The following is a 12,269-nucleotide window of genomic DNA, read 5'->3' on the forward strand; positions in this document are numbered from 1 at the left end:
AGCTCTGCGTAAATTGTCAGTGCTATATAGGTACCATAATTCATTATAACAATTTTGACTGGTTTACACTGATAGATGAACAGTCTCTTATTTCTTTATCAAGATCAGTAAATGTAAGAACCGATAAGATTTACATTTAACGTGTTGATTGTAGGTGCTTTCGGTACTCTTGGTGTTGGAGGTGGATTTGCTTTGGGAGCTAAACTTTGTCGTCCAGAATCTGAGGTATTGATGTTAAACCTTTAATGTTTATGAACCTAATTTTATTTTATTTTTTTGATTGCCAGGGCTTTGGTTAGAGATAAGCTAGAACAGGTGCCAGATCAGTGAGCTTATATTTTTGTATTGACTCCTCCAAATTTGGAAAAATATATGTGCAACTTGGGTATGAAACAAAATGTTGGGTGTTTTATAAGCAGAGAAGCAATTGTACTGAACATCTTTGCAAAGAGCCACCTACATAGAAGAGATGGCTGAATACTACGGCCATTGCACTTTATAAAGACTCTTCTCACCTGACTGCTGTGCTTATTTATTGGTTTTAATTTTACATTTTGAGTCACTGGTCAGGAACAAGGGCACAGCTCAACAATGGCAAAAAAAACGTAGCAGAAGTCCTTTAAAGCAGTGCTCCCCAACCTTTTTATCACCACGGACCGGTAAACATTTGATAATTTTTCCGTGGCCCGCTTGTTTTGATTTATTCCCCCTTTCAATGCAGAAATGCCAGCGTGCCCCCTTTCAATGCACAGAGACCAGCGTGCCCCCTTTCAATGCACAGAGACCAGCGTGCCCCCTTTCAATGCACAGAGACCAGCGTGCCCCCTTTCAATGCACAGAGACCAGCGTGCCCCCTTTCAATGCACAGAGACCAGCGTGCCCCCTTTCAATGCACAGAGACCAGCGTGCCCCCTTTCAATGCGGAGAGGCCAGCGTTCCCCCTTTCAATGCGGAGATGCCAGCGTTCCCCCTTTCAATGCGGAGATGCCAGCGTTCCCCCCTTTCAATGCGGAGATGCCAGCGTTCCCCCCTTTCAATGCAGAGATGCCAGCGTGCGCCCCCCCCGAGAGACCAGTGCACTTACCTCAGTCCCCCATCGTCTCCTCGAGTCCTCAGTCCTCCCGCCTCCTCCTCGGCCAATGGCATGGGGTTTGCCTTTCGGCCATCAGGAAGCGGGAGGACCCGGTTCCTGATTGGCCAGGAGGAGGATCCGTGTGACAATAGCGAATCTTCATTCGCTATTGTCACACAATGGGTGGGCTCGGGGCGCACTGCTCTGCGCCCCCAATGCATCGGCCGCCACTGCGACAGTAAAATAATTTAAAGTTCCTCGGGCGGCCCGGTACTGTTTGATGCATGGACCGGTACCGGTCCGCGGCCCGGGGGTTGGGGAGCACTGCTTTAAAGTATCTGTGATTAATCATACATCAGTTTCCATTGGCCTTGTTGATTATTAAGGAAGAAAGAAAATTCACCTTGGTGTTGGGACTTTTAAGGCATTGTATATTGGATCATGACAAATGAAAAAAAAAAAATGTAAATAAAACTGTTTATTATTCCATAGAAAAATATAAAATGGTTACACATGCAAGTGAAGATACCAAAAATGCTTAAGATACATAACAGTGTAGATACAGCACAATAGCAATGAACTGAAAATGTACTGACTGTGGAGGGTGCAATGATGAAATTGTGACTTCCTCCACCTGATGCATTTTGGAGAAAGAGCTCTCCTTCATCAGGGGGTATGGGAGGTATCACTGCAAGTTAATCACAGAGCAAGACATGTGGATATTGTATGTATCTTCTTAAAAAAACAAGGTCTGGTATTTCTGCCTGTCCACCCAATATATGACATGCTATATAGAGAATCTTTAAGAAGACAATGGCATAAAGTTATGATCTTGTAATGTTCCTCTGATTTTGTGGACTCCCTGGAAGTCCCAAATACTGATGTAAATGTACCGAAACTGGTACAGCTAAAAAATTTCACGGAAACCCGCCGATGTCAAAATGGTATACGATGCGGTGTCATCTGCTCGAAGTCCAGGCTCTTTGCTCTTGATTATTAACCACTTGCCGACCGCCAAACGACTATATACTGCGGCAGTCAGCCCCTTACAGGCAAAGTGACTTAGGGGTACGTTGCTCGCCCACGAGCCTGTAGGGGGCGAGCGCGCGTCACCGGCGGCACGCTCCCACCCCCGCACTTTCCCTGGGGAGCCAGCGCGTGTGACCGGCGGCTCCGATGTCCGTCGGCCACTCGCGATCTCCCGCAGGAGAGGGAGAAGGACAGACTGCTGATGTAAACACAGCTGTCTGTCATTCTCCCTGAAGTAATCACAAAGGGTATGCAATCCTGCTATGTAGGATCGTATGTCTTTGCTCAATATGCGATTACATCACAAGCCACGCCCCCCCACAGTTAGAATCACACCCCTAGGGACACACTTCACCCCTTGATCACCAGTAAAGTTAACCCCTTCCCTGCCAGTGTAATTTTACAGTAACAGTGCATATTTCTAGCACTGATTACTGTAGTAATGTCACTGGTACCCCCAAAAGTGTAAAAAAAATGTCAGTCAGGGGTCCGATCTGTCCGCCACAATGTCGCAGGCCCGCAAAAAAAATCGCAGATCTCCGCCATTACTAGTTAAAAAAAAAAGACAATAAAAATGACATAAATCTTTCCCGTAGTTAGTAAACGCAATAACTTTTGCGCAAACCAATCAAAATACGCTTATTGCAATTTTTTTTTGTAGCAGAAAAAAAATTGGCCTAAAATGTTAAAAAATTTTGATTTTTACATTTTTTTTTTTTTTTTTAATTTCATATAAACAAATGTGAAAAATATTGTTATTTTTTCAAAATTGTCGCTGTTTTTTTTGTTTATAGCGCAAAAAAAAAAAAAATCGCACAGGTGATCACATGCCACCAAAAGAAAGCTCTGTTTGTGGGAAAAAAAGGACGTCAATTTCATTTGGGTACAGCGTCGCAGGACCGCGCAATTGTCCGTTAAAGTCACGCAGTGCCGAATCGCAAAATAGGGCCTGGTCTTTGAGCAGCCAAATCCTCCAGGGCTTAAGTGGTTAAAGCCTAACTCGAGCAGTTTTCAATCTCCTTTCTTTAAATTCCCCCATCAATTGTTTAATGCCTTTCTCCTGCAGTCCTGTGGCCAGTCTGTTGACCTTGTGGGTCCATCTTCTTCTCCTCAGGTGGTGTCCAGTCCTTACTCCTTGCCAGCATAGCACTTAAAGAATTCTGACTGTCGCACTTTCCAGGAGTACAGTGAGCTCCGGTCAGCATAATGACACCACCTCATTGGGCGTGTCCATGACAGCCCGGGCTCACAGAACATGGATCCAATGACGCTGCGTGTCATTCAATTTTGAATACAAGCGTGCAGCTCAGGAATGGCAAAGAAGTATAAGTCCTTACAATATTACTCTGTGGGCATGTCCATGACAGCCTGGGCTCACAGGAAGTGGATCCAGTGACACGGGGGGTTGATTCACTAAAACGAGAGTGCAAAAAATGGTGCTTCTCTGCATCGGCTTCCTTTTTTTCTTTTTTTTGTCAAAACTTAATTGAACAAGCTGAAGTTAGAAGCTTATTGGCTACCATGCACAGCTGCATCAAACTTTGCACTCTCCAGTAAATCAACCCCTGGGTGTCATTCAACACGGAAGACTAGCAGCATTGGACCTCAAAGAGGACCTTCTACAGGGACAGCACCAAAGCAATAAGTATTGCAGGGCTACTTTTAACCACTTAAGCCCCAGCCCTATTTCGGACACTTTTTGTTTACAAGTTAAAACCAGTATTTTTTCCTAGAAAACTACTTAGAACCCCCAAACATTATGTATATTTTTTTAGCAAAGACTCTGGAGAATAAAATGTCGGTCATTGCAAAATTTTTTGTCATGCGGTATTTGCGCAGCGGTCTTTAAAACGCCATTTTTTTGGAAAAAAATTGAAAAATCACATTTCACTGCATTTAAAAAATACTAAACAGTAAAGTTAGCCCATTTTTTTTGTATATTGTGAAAGATGATGTCACGCCGAGTAAATAGATACCCAACATGTTACGGTTTAAAATTGCGCCCCCCCGTGGGATGGCGACAAACTACGGTCAATAGAGATCTCAATCTGCGACGCTTTAAATTTATTTAACGGTTACCAGTTTAGAGGTAGAGTGTAGCTCTTTTTTTTTTAATTATTGCGCACGCTCTGGCGATCGTGGTGATACCTCACATGTGGGGTTTGAACAGCGATTTCATTCGCGGCTCGACTTGCGTATACGTTTTTTTTTGTGCGCGAGCTAACGGTGACGGGGGCGGCGAAATTTATTTTTTTTTTTTCCTATTTATTTTTTATTTTTTTTAAACTTTATTACAGGTTTTTAAAAAAAAAAAAAAATCTTATCACTTTTATTGCTGTCACAAGCAATGTAAACATCCCTTGTGACACCAATATGTGTGACAGGTACACTTTATGGAGGGATCGAGGGTCTAAAAGACCCTAGACCCCTCCACTACACTTCCCTGTATGCAAAACGCCGAAAACGGCATTTTTGCATACAGCCGTTTTTTAAATTTGCCGCCTTTTGCAGCACAGTAACCCGGAAGTGACGTCATGGACGCCGCCTCCGGGTTACGTCATCGGAGCCCCGATCAATGCCGTTTCCGGCATTCATCGGGACTCCATCCAGCCGGCGGACGTGCCGGCTGGGTGCTCGGGGCTCCCGGTGGGACGGGAGCCCCGGGCAAAGCCACGGAAGGCGGCGGGAGGGGGGGGGACGTCCCCTCCCGCCCCCCCGGGTAACGATCGAGCTGCTCCCGAGCTGCATCGGTCGTTACCGACGGAAAGCCAACCGTCGGCTTCAAACCACGGTACCGGGATGATGCCTCTAACTAGAGGCATCATCCCGGTATAAACCCGCAAAGTGTACCGACGTATCGGTACGTTGATATGCGGTAAGTGGTTAATAGCTGCTGGGCCCCTCTTTTTTTTTTTTTTTTTTTTGGGAAGGATGGATTTAGGCTTTAAAAGGATAGTAAAGGCAGAAGGTTCTATGCATTAACCGGTTGCCGACCGCCGCAAGTACATATACTGCGGCAGTCAGCCCCGGCCAGGCAAAGTGACATACCGGTACGTCACTAGCCTGGGAGCCAATAGCGGGCGAGCGCGCGCCGCCGGAGGCGCGCTCCCGCCTCGGCTCGTTCACTGACACCTCCGTGCGTGTGACCGGCGGACCTGATGTCCGCCGGTCACTCGGGATCGTCCGCTGTGAAGGGAGAAAGGCAGGCGGCTAATGTAATCCAAGCCGCCTGTCATTCTTCCCTGTGTAAAAGCACTGATCTAACGGTCCTATGTAGGACCGTTGATCTGTGCTGTTACTTACACAGCCACATCCCTGCACAGTTAGAAACACACCCCTAGGGACACACTTAACCCCTCCCACTCCAATAAAGTTAACCCCTTCCCTGCCAGTGTCATTTTTACAGTAACAGTGCAAATGTATAATGCATATGTATAGTGCATATGTATGATTACTGTAGTAATGTCACTGGTACCCCCAAAAGTGTCAAAAATGTCAGTCAAGGGTCCGATCTGTCCGCCGCAATGTCGCAGTCCCACAAAAAAAATTGCAGATCGCCGCCATTACTCGTTAAAAAAAAAAAAAAAAAAATTACAAAAATCTTTCCCTTAGTTAGTAAATGCAATAACTTTTGCGCAAACCAATCAAAATACGCTTATTGTGATTTTTTTTTTACCAAACATATGTAGCAGAAAACAAATTGGCCAAAAATGTTAAAAAAATCTTGATTTTTACATTTTTTTTTTTGGGAATTTCATATAAAAAAATGTGAAAAATATTGTTATTTTTGCAAAATTGTCGCTCTTTTTTTGATTATAGCGCATGATCAAAAAATCGCACAGGTGATCAAATACCACCAAAAGAAAGCTCTGTTTGTGGGAAAAAAAGGACGTCCAATCCATTTAGGTACAGCGTCGCACGACCGCGCAATTATCTGTTAAAGTCACACAGTGCCGAATTGCAAAATACCCCCTGGTCAGGAAGGGGGTAAAATCTTCCGTGGCTTAAGTGGTTAAGATAAAAAAAAAACCTTATGTGTACAGCAGCCCCCCTCACCCCCCCCCCCCTCCTAATACTTACCTGAGCCCATCTTTATACAGCAATGTTGCAGGAGTGTCTAAGCTGCCTAAGACAGCAGCGTGGCGCGATTGGCTCCCGCTGCTGTCAATCAAAATCATTCAGCCAATCAGGAGAGAGGGGGCAGGCCGGGTTTGCGGCTCTCTGTGTCTTCTCGGCTCGAGTGCCCCCACAGCAAGAGCCGAAAAGGGACCCCAGGAAGAGGAGGATACAGGCTGCTTTGTGCAAAACCAACTGCACAGAGCAGGTAAGTATAACATGTTTCTTATTAAAAAAAAAAAAACTTTACGATCACATTAAGCCCCCGTGCCTTTTTGTTTTGTGATGTTTAATCTGGGTAATTGAATGCAAGATAATGTTTCTTTGCTTTGTTTTAGGTGTGGATTATATTTGGGGATGGCTCTTTAGGTTACAGCATTGTAGAGTTTGATACATACACACGCCATAAGGTAACCTTTTAATTTATTAATCGTTTTTAGCAAATGAAATCTTTTGGTGTTCATGCACAAGAAAAAAAAAATATATATATCTCCCTTGCAGTGGGGCTGAGTCCACATGATAATAGTTAATAGCTTGTTTTGTCTAGTGGTGAGGAGAAACCGATTTTACTTACTCGATCCTCCGCTCCCCCGATGATCCAGTGGTTGAATGTCCCTCTGTGTCCTTACATCTAGAGCAAGGGATATTTTTTTATTTGCCTCAAGTTGGCCTCTAACGTGTTGAAACCATCACTGGTGGTCTCCATCAAAAGCTACAACAGCTTACTACATGTTTGGAAATAAAACCTTTCATTTGGATTTTATTATTTTGGTGTGGAGCTCTAAATTTTTGATCCAACCATTTTTCTGGATGTTCGAGGTTTTCTGCAGAGGTCCATCGGTGTATGGAAACAGCCTACAGATCATCCAGATGTCCCATCGGGACAATAGTAGTAGAGTATTGTGACATTGCCAATTATAGGTGTAACGACACCCCGGGTATGAAAGGGGTTACAGTCATTTAGGACATTTAATTCCCAAACACAAAGGCAGCTACCGGACACTCCACTCCGCTGAACATGAAAGCCATACGAATAATCCCCCCCCCACAAATACGAGACAAGGCTCTATATTGAGGGTCAAGCAGGAATCAGACTCTTTATTGAAAAGGAATACACTCTTTATATACACGTTAGAAGTAATGCAGTCACTACATGAACAATCACCCAAATCCAGCCCCCAACATCACACAATGGTTACATAACAAGCACCCAATACACATTACTCTGAGTGTCAATACATCCCTTAGCAGACAACAGGTGAGTTCATTAGCACACTTAACAAATAGGTGAATGGAAAGCCACCTCAGACAAGAATATCACAATTTACTTATTCAGACAAAAGCAAAATCGTTACGCCATAGACAGTCGGTCTCCACATTAAACTTCCTGGAATGCTCATATTAGGAGTTGTACTTCCTGGTCATAGACCTCACAATGTACAGGGAATAAAATCTTCATATTTCAAGAGAGACATCATTCCTGAATATCACTGTCCCATTTGGAGCAATCCAAACCATATACCCAGTGCCCCCCCAGTTTCCTGGTCACCCCGCGCCCAAAGTGACTCCCGTCACAATAGGTACCCAGGAAAATCCACCTAGGGTCCCAGAGACATTTAATCTATTATCCTCAGAAGTCAAAGACCGGAATAGAGAGGTATTGTCACTCTAGAATAAGAACAAGGCTTTCATGGCAGAGTCAACTTACCAAAAAGCCGTGGCTACTCAAATGAATGAGAAAGCCTCGCCAGATAAAGCATATAACATAGATCTCAGGAACTCCAAGAAGCATACAGCATGTCACATAGATCTTAGGAACTCCAAGAAACCATAGGGAACGACGTGGAATAGTTAATTCCTCCAGGAAGCTCCGTAAAGGTCAGATGGATGTATAGAAAAAGGATGTACAAAAGACCATAGCGTAATCCCATAAATGACAATGGTGAAATTTATTAAAGACAAACTACTCACATAAATGTAGTACAAGCAAGCACATATAGGATGGTGGCTGGAAATACAATCACGGTATCCCGCATGTATCCAGTCAGATAGACAATGGTAGCCGGCTCAGAGAAGGGGCGTGTGGACGTTGCGTTTGGATTCACCAACATTTCGTCATCAAAAGACGTCGTTCCCTATGGTTTCTTGGAGTTCCTAAGATCTATGTGACATGCTGTATGCTTCTTGGAGTTCCTGAGATCTATGTGATATGCTTTATCTGGCGAGGCTTTCTCATTCATTTGAGTAGCCACGACTTTTTGGTAAGCTTCTTCCCATATTAGTGCACTGTGGTGTCCCCACTCTACACATTCCCTGGGTGTCACAGGAAGGAGGGACTGTTACCACAATTACCTTCTTGGATTTTTGTTGAATTTGGACTTTTCTTGGGACTTTTAGTCACTCCTACACTTATTTCTATATGATTTTTCATAATGTCATTTGAATACACTTTTGTTTCTTTTTTTTCACTGTATTTATTATTATTTTTATGCTTAGCACTGCACTTTTTGTGAATATTTATACCTTTTGATCACTGTCTGTGGATCTTGTGCTAGCTGCTTTTTTATTTATCAATTTCACTTTTTTCCCTACATTTTTTATCAATTATTAGCGCAGAAATACCTTTTTTATTTTTCATGGCAGAGTCACCAGGGATTATTTTTAATGAGATCAAAAAATTATTTTAACGTGTTAAAGCTTATTTGAGGTTTTAGCAATTGAGTTTGCATATTCTTTGACTTCAGTTGGGAAGTAGTGGAGGAATATCAGAGAAACAGCAAAAAAGTAGCTGAGGAAAGTATATGTAATCTTTCTGATTTACCTCTTTCAGACCCCTGTCCTTGCCCTTGTTGGAAATGATGCTTGTTGGAGTCAGATTTCTAGAGAACAAGTTCCTCTACTGGGAAGCAATGTTGCCTGTGGTCTGTCGTACAATGGTGAGACTTCTCCCACGTCTGCTTTAGTAGTAAACTTCCGCCTGTAGATATATGCTGGGATATATTGTACATCTTTTGCTATGAATCTTTTTTTCACTGAGCCTCAGTATCAAGATAATATTAGCAGGTGTGTGGGTGATCTTATCCTGCTGGTGCATTGCAAGGTATTGTTTGTTTCTTTGGAAATGCTATTACAGCATTGAACTCTGGTTGCCAACAGACTGCAATCTTCATTATATTATCTGATTGCTTCTGTGTTATAATACATTAACTATTTGTCTAAGTTCTAGTTGTTTTTTGTGGTCTGTACAAGCTGTTCATTTGTCAAAGCGGTAGTAAATTCTACTCCACTTTTTTTTTTCTTTAAACGGGCCCCTGCGGTCTTATGCAATAATATGCTAGTATCATCATGACACTTCTCTTTTTGGAGCCCTCCAAAAAGACCGGGTCATTACTCCCGGGGCTTCCATCTTCACTTGGTCTTCCTTGCGTGTTTGTGCTCTCTGGCCATGAGGACATCACTCCCAATCATGCGCACAGGAGTTGCAATTTTGGCATGGCGCTCTCTGCATTCAGTGTACACTCAGTGTGCCTTGAATACAGAGTCACTTTGCATGCGCTGGTGATGTTCTCAGATACAGCCGATTTGCATATCTTCTAAATGGGGTAAATTTTAAAGGTAAGCGGCCCTTACCTGTAGATACAAGATTATAATAAGTTTACTACCGCTTTAAGTAAATCAGGCAAACCGCCAAATACATAGTTACATAGTTAGTAAGGCTGAAAAAAGACACCAGTCCAACCTATGATGTGTGTGTGTGTGTGTGTGTGTGTGTGTGTGTGTGTGTGTTTGATGTTAACTGTACATTGTATACCCCTGTATGTTGTGGTCTTTAAGGTGCCCATCAAATAGTTTTTTGAAACTGTCGATGCTCCCCACTGATACCACTGCTTGTGGAAGAGAACTCCACATCCTCACTGCTGTGACAGTAAAGAACCCCCTACGTATTTTAAGGTTAAACCATTTTTCCTCTAGTTTTAATGAGTGGCCACGTGTCTTATTGTATTAAAGTTTGTTCCTTATGCTAGGGTCGCCAGTACAGTATTTGTACATTGATATCATATCCCCTCTCAAGCGTCTCTTCTCCATAGAGAATAAGTTCAATGCCTGTAGTCTTTCCTCATAGCTCATTCCCCTAATTATTTTTGTTGCCCTTCTCTGGACTCTCTCCAGTACCAGCACATCCTTCCTGAAGACCGGTGCCCAGAACTTGACGGCATACTCTAGATTTGGCCGGACCAGAGTCTTGTAGAGCGGGAGAATAATCCCCTTTGAATCCCCTTTTTTATGCATCCCAGTATTCTGTTGGCTTTGCTTGCAGCTGCTTGGCATTGCATGCCACTGCCAAGCCTGTTGTCCACTAAGACCCCCAGGTCCTTCTCTATCTTAGATTTACCCACAATACACAATTGAAAGAAATGTTTTATCAATGATTTATAATTCTGTACAGTCTTATAATTTGTTCACGTTTCTATTTTGTAAAGAGCTGCACAAACTGTTGACAATATATAAATCCTTCCCTTCAATTTAGTTGAAGAGTTGTCAGCCTGTTGTGTGCCCTCCTTCAGTTGGCCATTGGGCCGCCTTGTTTCCTGTGAATGCTCTTGCAGATCTGATTGGCAACCCAGCCCTTATATGTGAAAACGCAATTCCCCAAAGGCTATTGAGTACTTCCTGATCAATACCCTTGAATATTATTTCTTATAGCTATTAGTAACCTTTTTATATTTTTTGCATTTGGAAACCCCTTCAGTCATTTGTTGTAGCATTTTACTGAGTTGGCTAGAATTAGAACTAGTCACACGACTATAGCCATGGCCACTCATGTAGCTGGTTTTATTTTTACTTTTTCATTAACAAGTCCACTCCACTTTATATATTGGTAATATGCAATGTTATCAGTCTCAAGCCTTCTAGTTTTGGCATCGCTTCCTTTTGCCTTTGTTGCCTTTCTTTGTTGTAAGACAATATCAAAAAAGCCAATTATTGTGTGTTTTTTTGTGCAGATTACCATTTGGTGGCAGAAGGGTTTGGTGGAAAGGGTTTCCTGGTAACGCGGCAAGATGAAGACCGAATAGAGGACATCATCAAGGAAGCACAAGAGGCCACTAAGAAAGGGAAAGCCACACTTATCAATGTACTAATAGGCAAGACCAATTTTCGGGATGGGTCCATTTCTGTGTAGAGGCTTTTTTTTTTTTTTTTTGTTAAAATTGAGGATTGTGAAATGAAAAAATATATTTTTAATAGCTCAACTTCTCTAATTTCTGAGTCTTATCATTTAATCTTTTTTTTTAGGTTGGCAGTCTCAGATTTAGAAGAGTCTTAGGAATGATTAGAAAGACACTAGATTTTTATAAATTAATTTTTTAACTTTTATTGGTTATGTCGCTCATTGCGGTTCTGGAAATCAGAGATGTACTGTATAATTTAAACATGGCTAGTAATAGTAACACTCATCTGGACTCGTTCTGTAGCATCCTGAAGATGTATGGCTACTTATCCAAGTAGCTTCCTTGGTTCTTAAGTGTCAGGAACATACCCCAGGTTTTAAACTATATGGCCAAATGTTTGTGGACACCTAGCCATCACCCCTATGAGAGGTTGCCGGACATACCTTCCTCAAACCATGGGGATAAATATGTAATTTGTGAAAAACTTTTTGATGTGGCGCCAAAGATCAATCTATGGCTCTATGTATGTTTCACACTGTTATGGAATATAATTGCTGCTAATTGACTGCAAAGATATGCAGCAAAGAGGTGAGTAAAATGAAAAAAAATCTGCGCAAAAATACCTTCTATAAATATAGAGTCCTAAAAAAAAATCACTCAAAAAGTGCAAGTGCAAAAGTGCAATTGCCAAATCTACCCTATTGAACACAAAATTATCTTAGAATTTCTTTACTATGAAATATGCATTAAAAATATTATCCGAATGGTTGTGCAAACAACATATAAAAATATATAAAATAAACAACAATTCATCTACGTGTAAAACTCAATACAATAAATAGGTATAAAAAAGTGTTCACAAAATTCATAAATATTATTTG

At 42.2% G+C, this 12,269-nt stretch overlaps 1 protein-coding gene across 2 annotated transcripts in view; it reads left to right on the forward strand.

Moving 5' to 3' along the window:
• Positions 1–11,573, forward strand: part of ILVBL (ilvB acetolactate synthase like) — a 64,388-nt gene extending 52,815 nt beyond the window's left edge. For both annotated transcript variants that reach the window (XM_082274142.1, XM_082274143.1), the window contains exons 13-16: positions 155–225; positions 6,556–6,627; positions 9,048–9,153; positions 11,221–11,573. In XM_082274142.1, the coding sequence (XP_082130268.1) occupies positions 155–225; positions 6,556–6,627; positions 9,048–9,153; positions 11,221–11,399 (428 nt within the window). In that variant the 3' untranslated portion in view covers positions 11,400–11,573. The remainder of the gene's footprint in view (positions 1–154; positions 226–6,555; positions 6,628–9,047; positions 9,154–11,220) is intronic.
• The last annotated feature ends 696 nt before the right edge of the window (positions 11,574–12,269 follow it).

This window comes from Pelophylax lessonae (genome assembly GCF_965119305.1).
Source record: "Pelophylax lessonae genome assembly, chromosome: 12".
Lineage (NCBI taxonomy): Eukaryota > Metazoa > Chordata > Amphibia > Anura > Ranidae > Pelophylax > Pelophylax lessonae.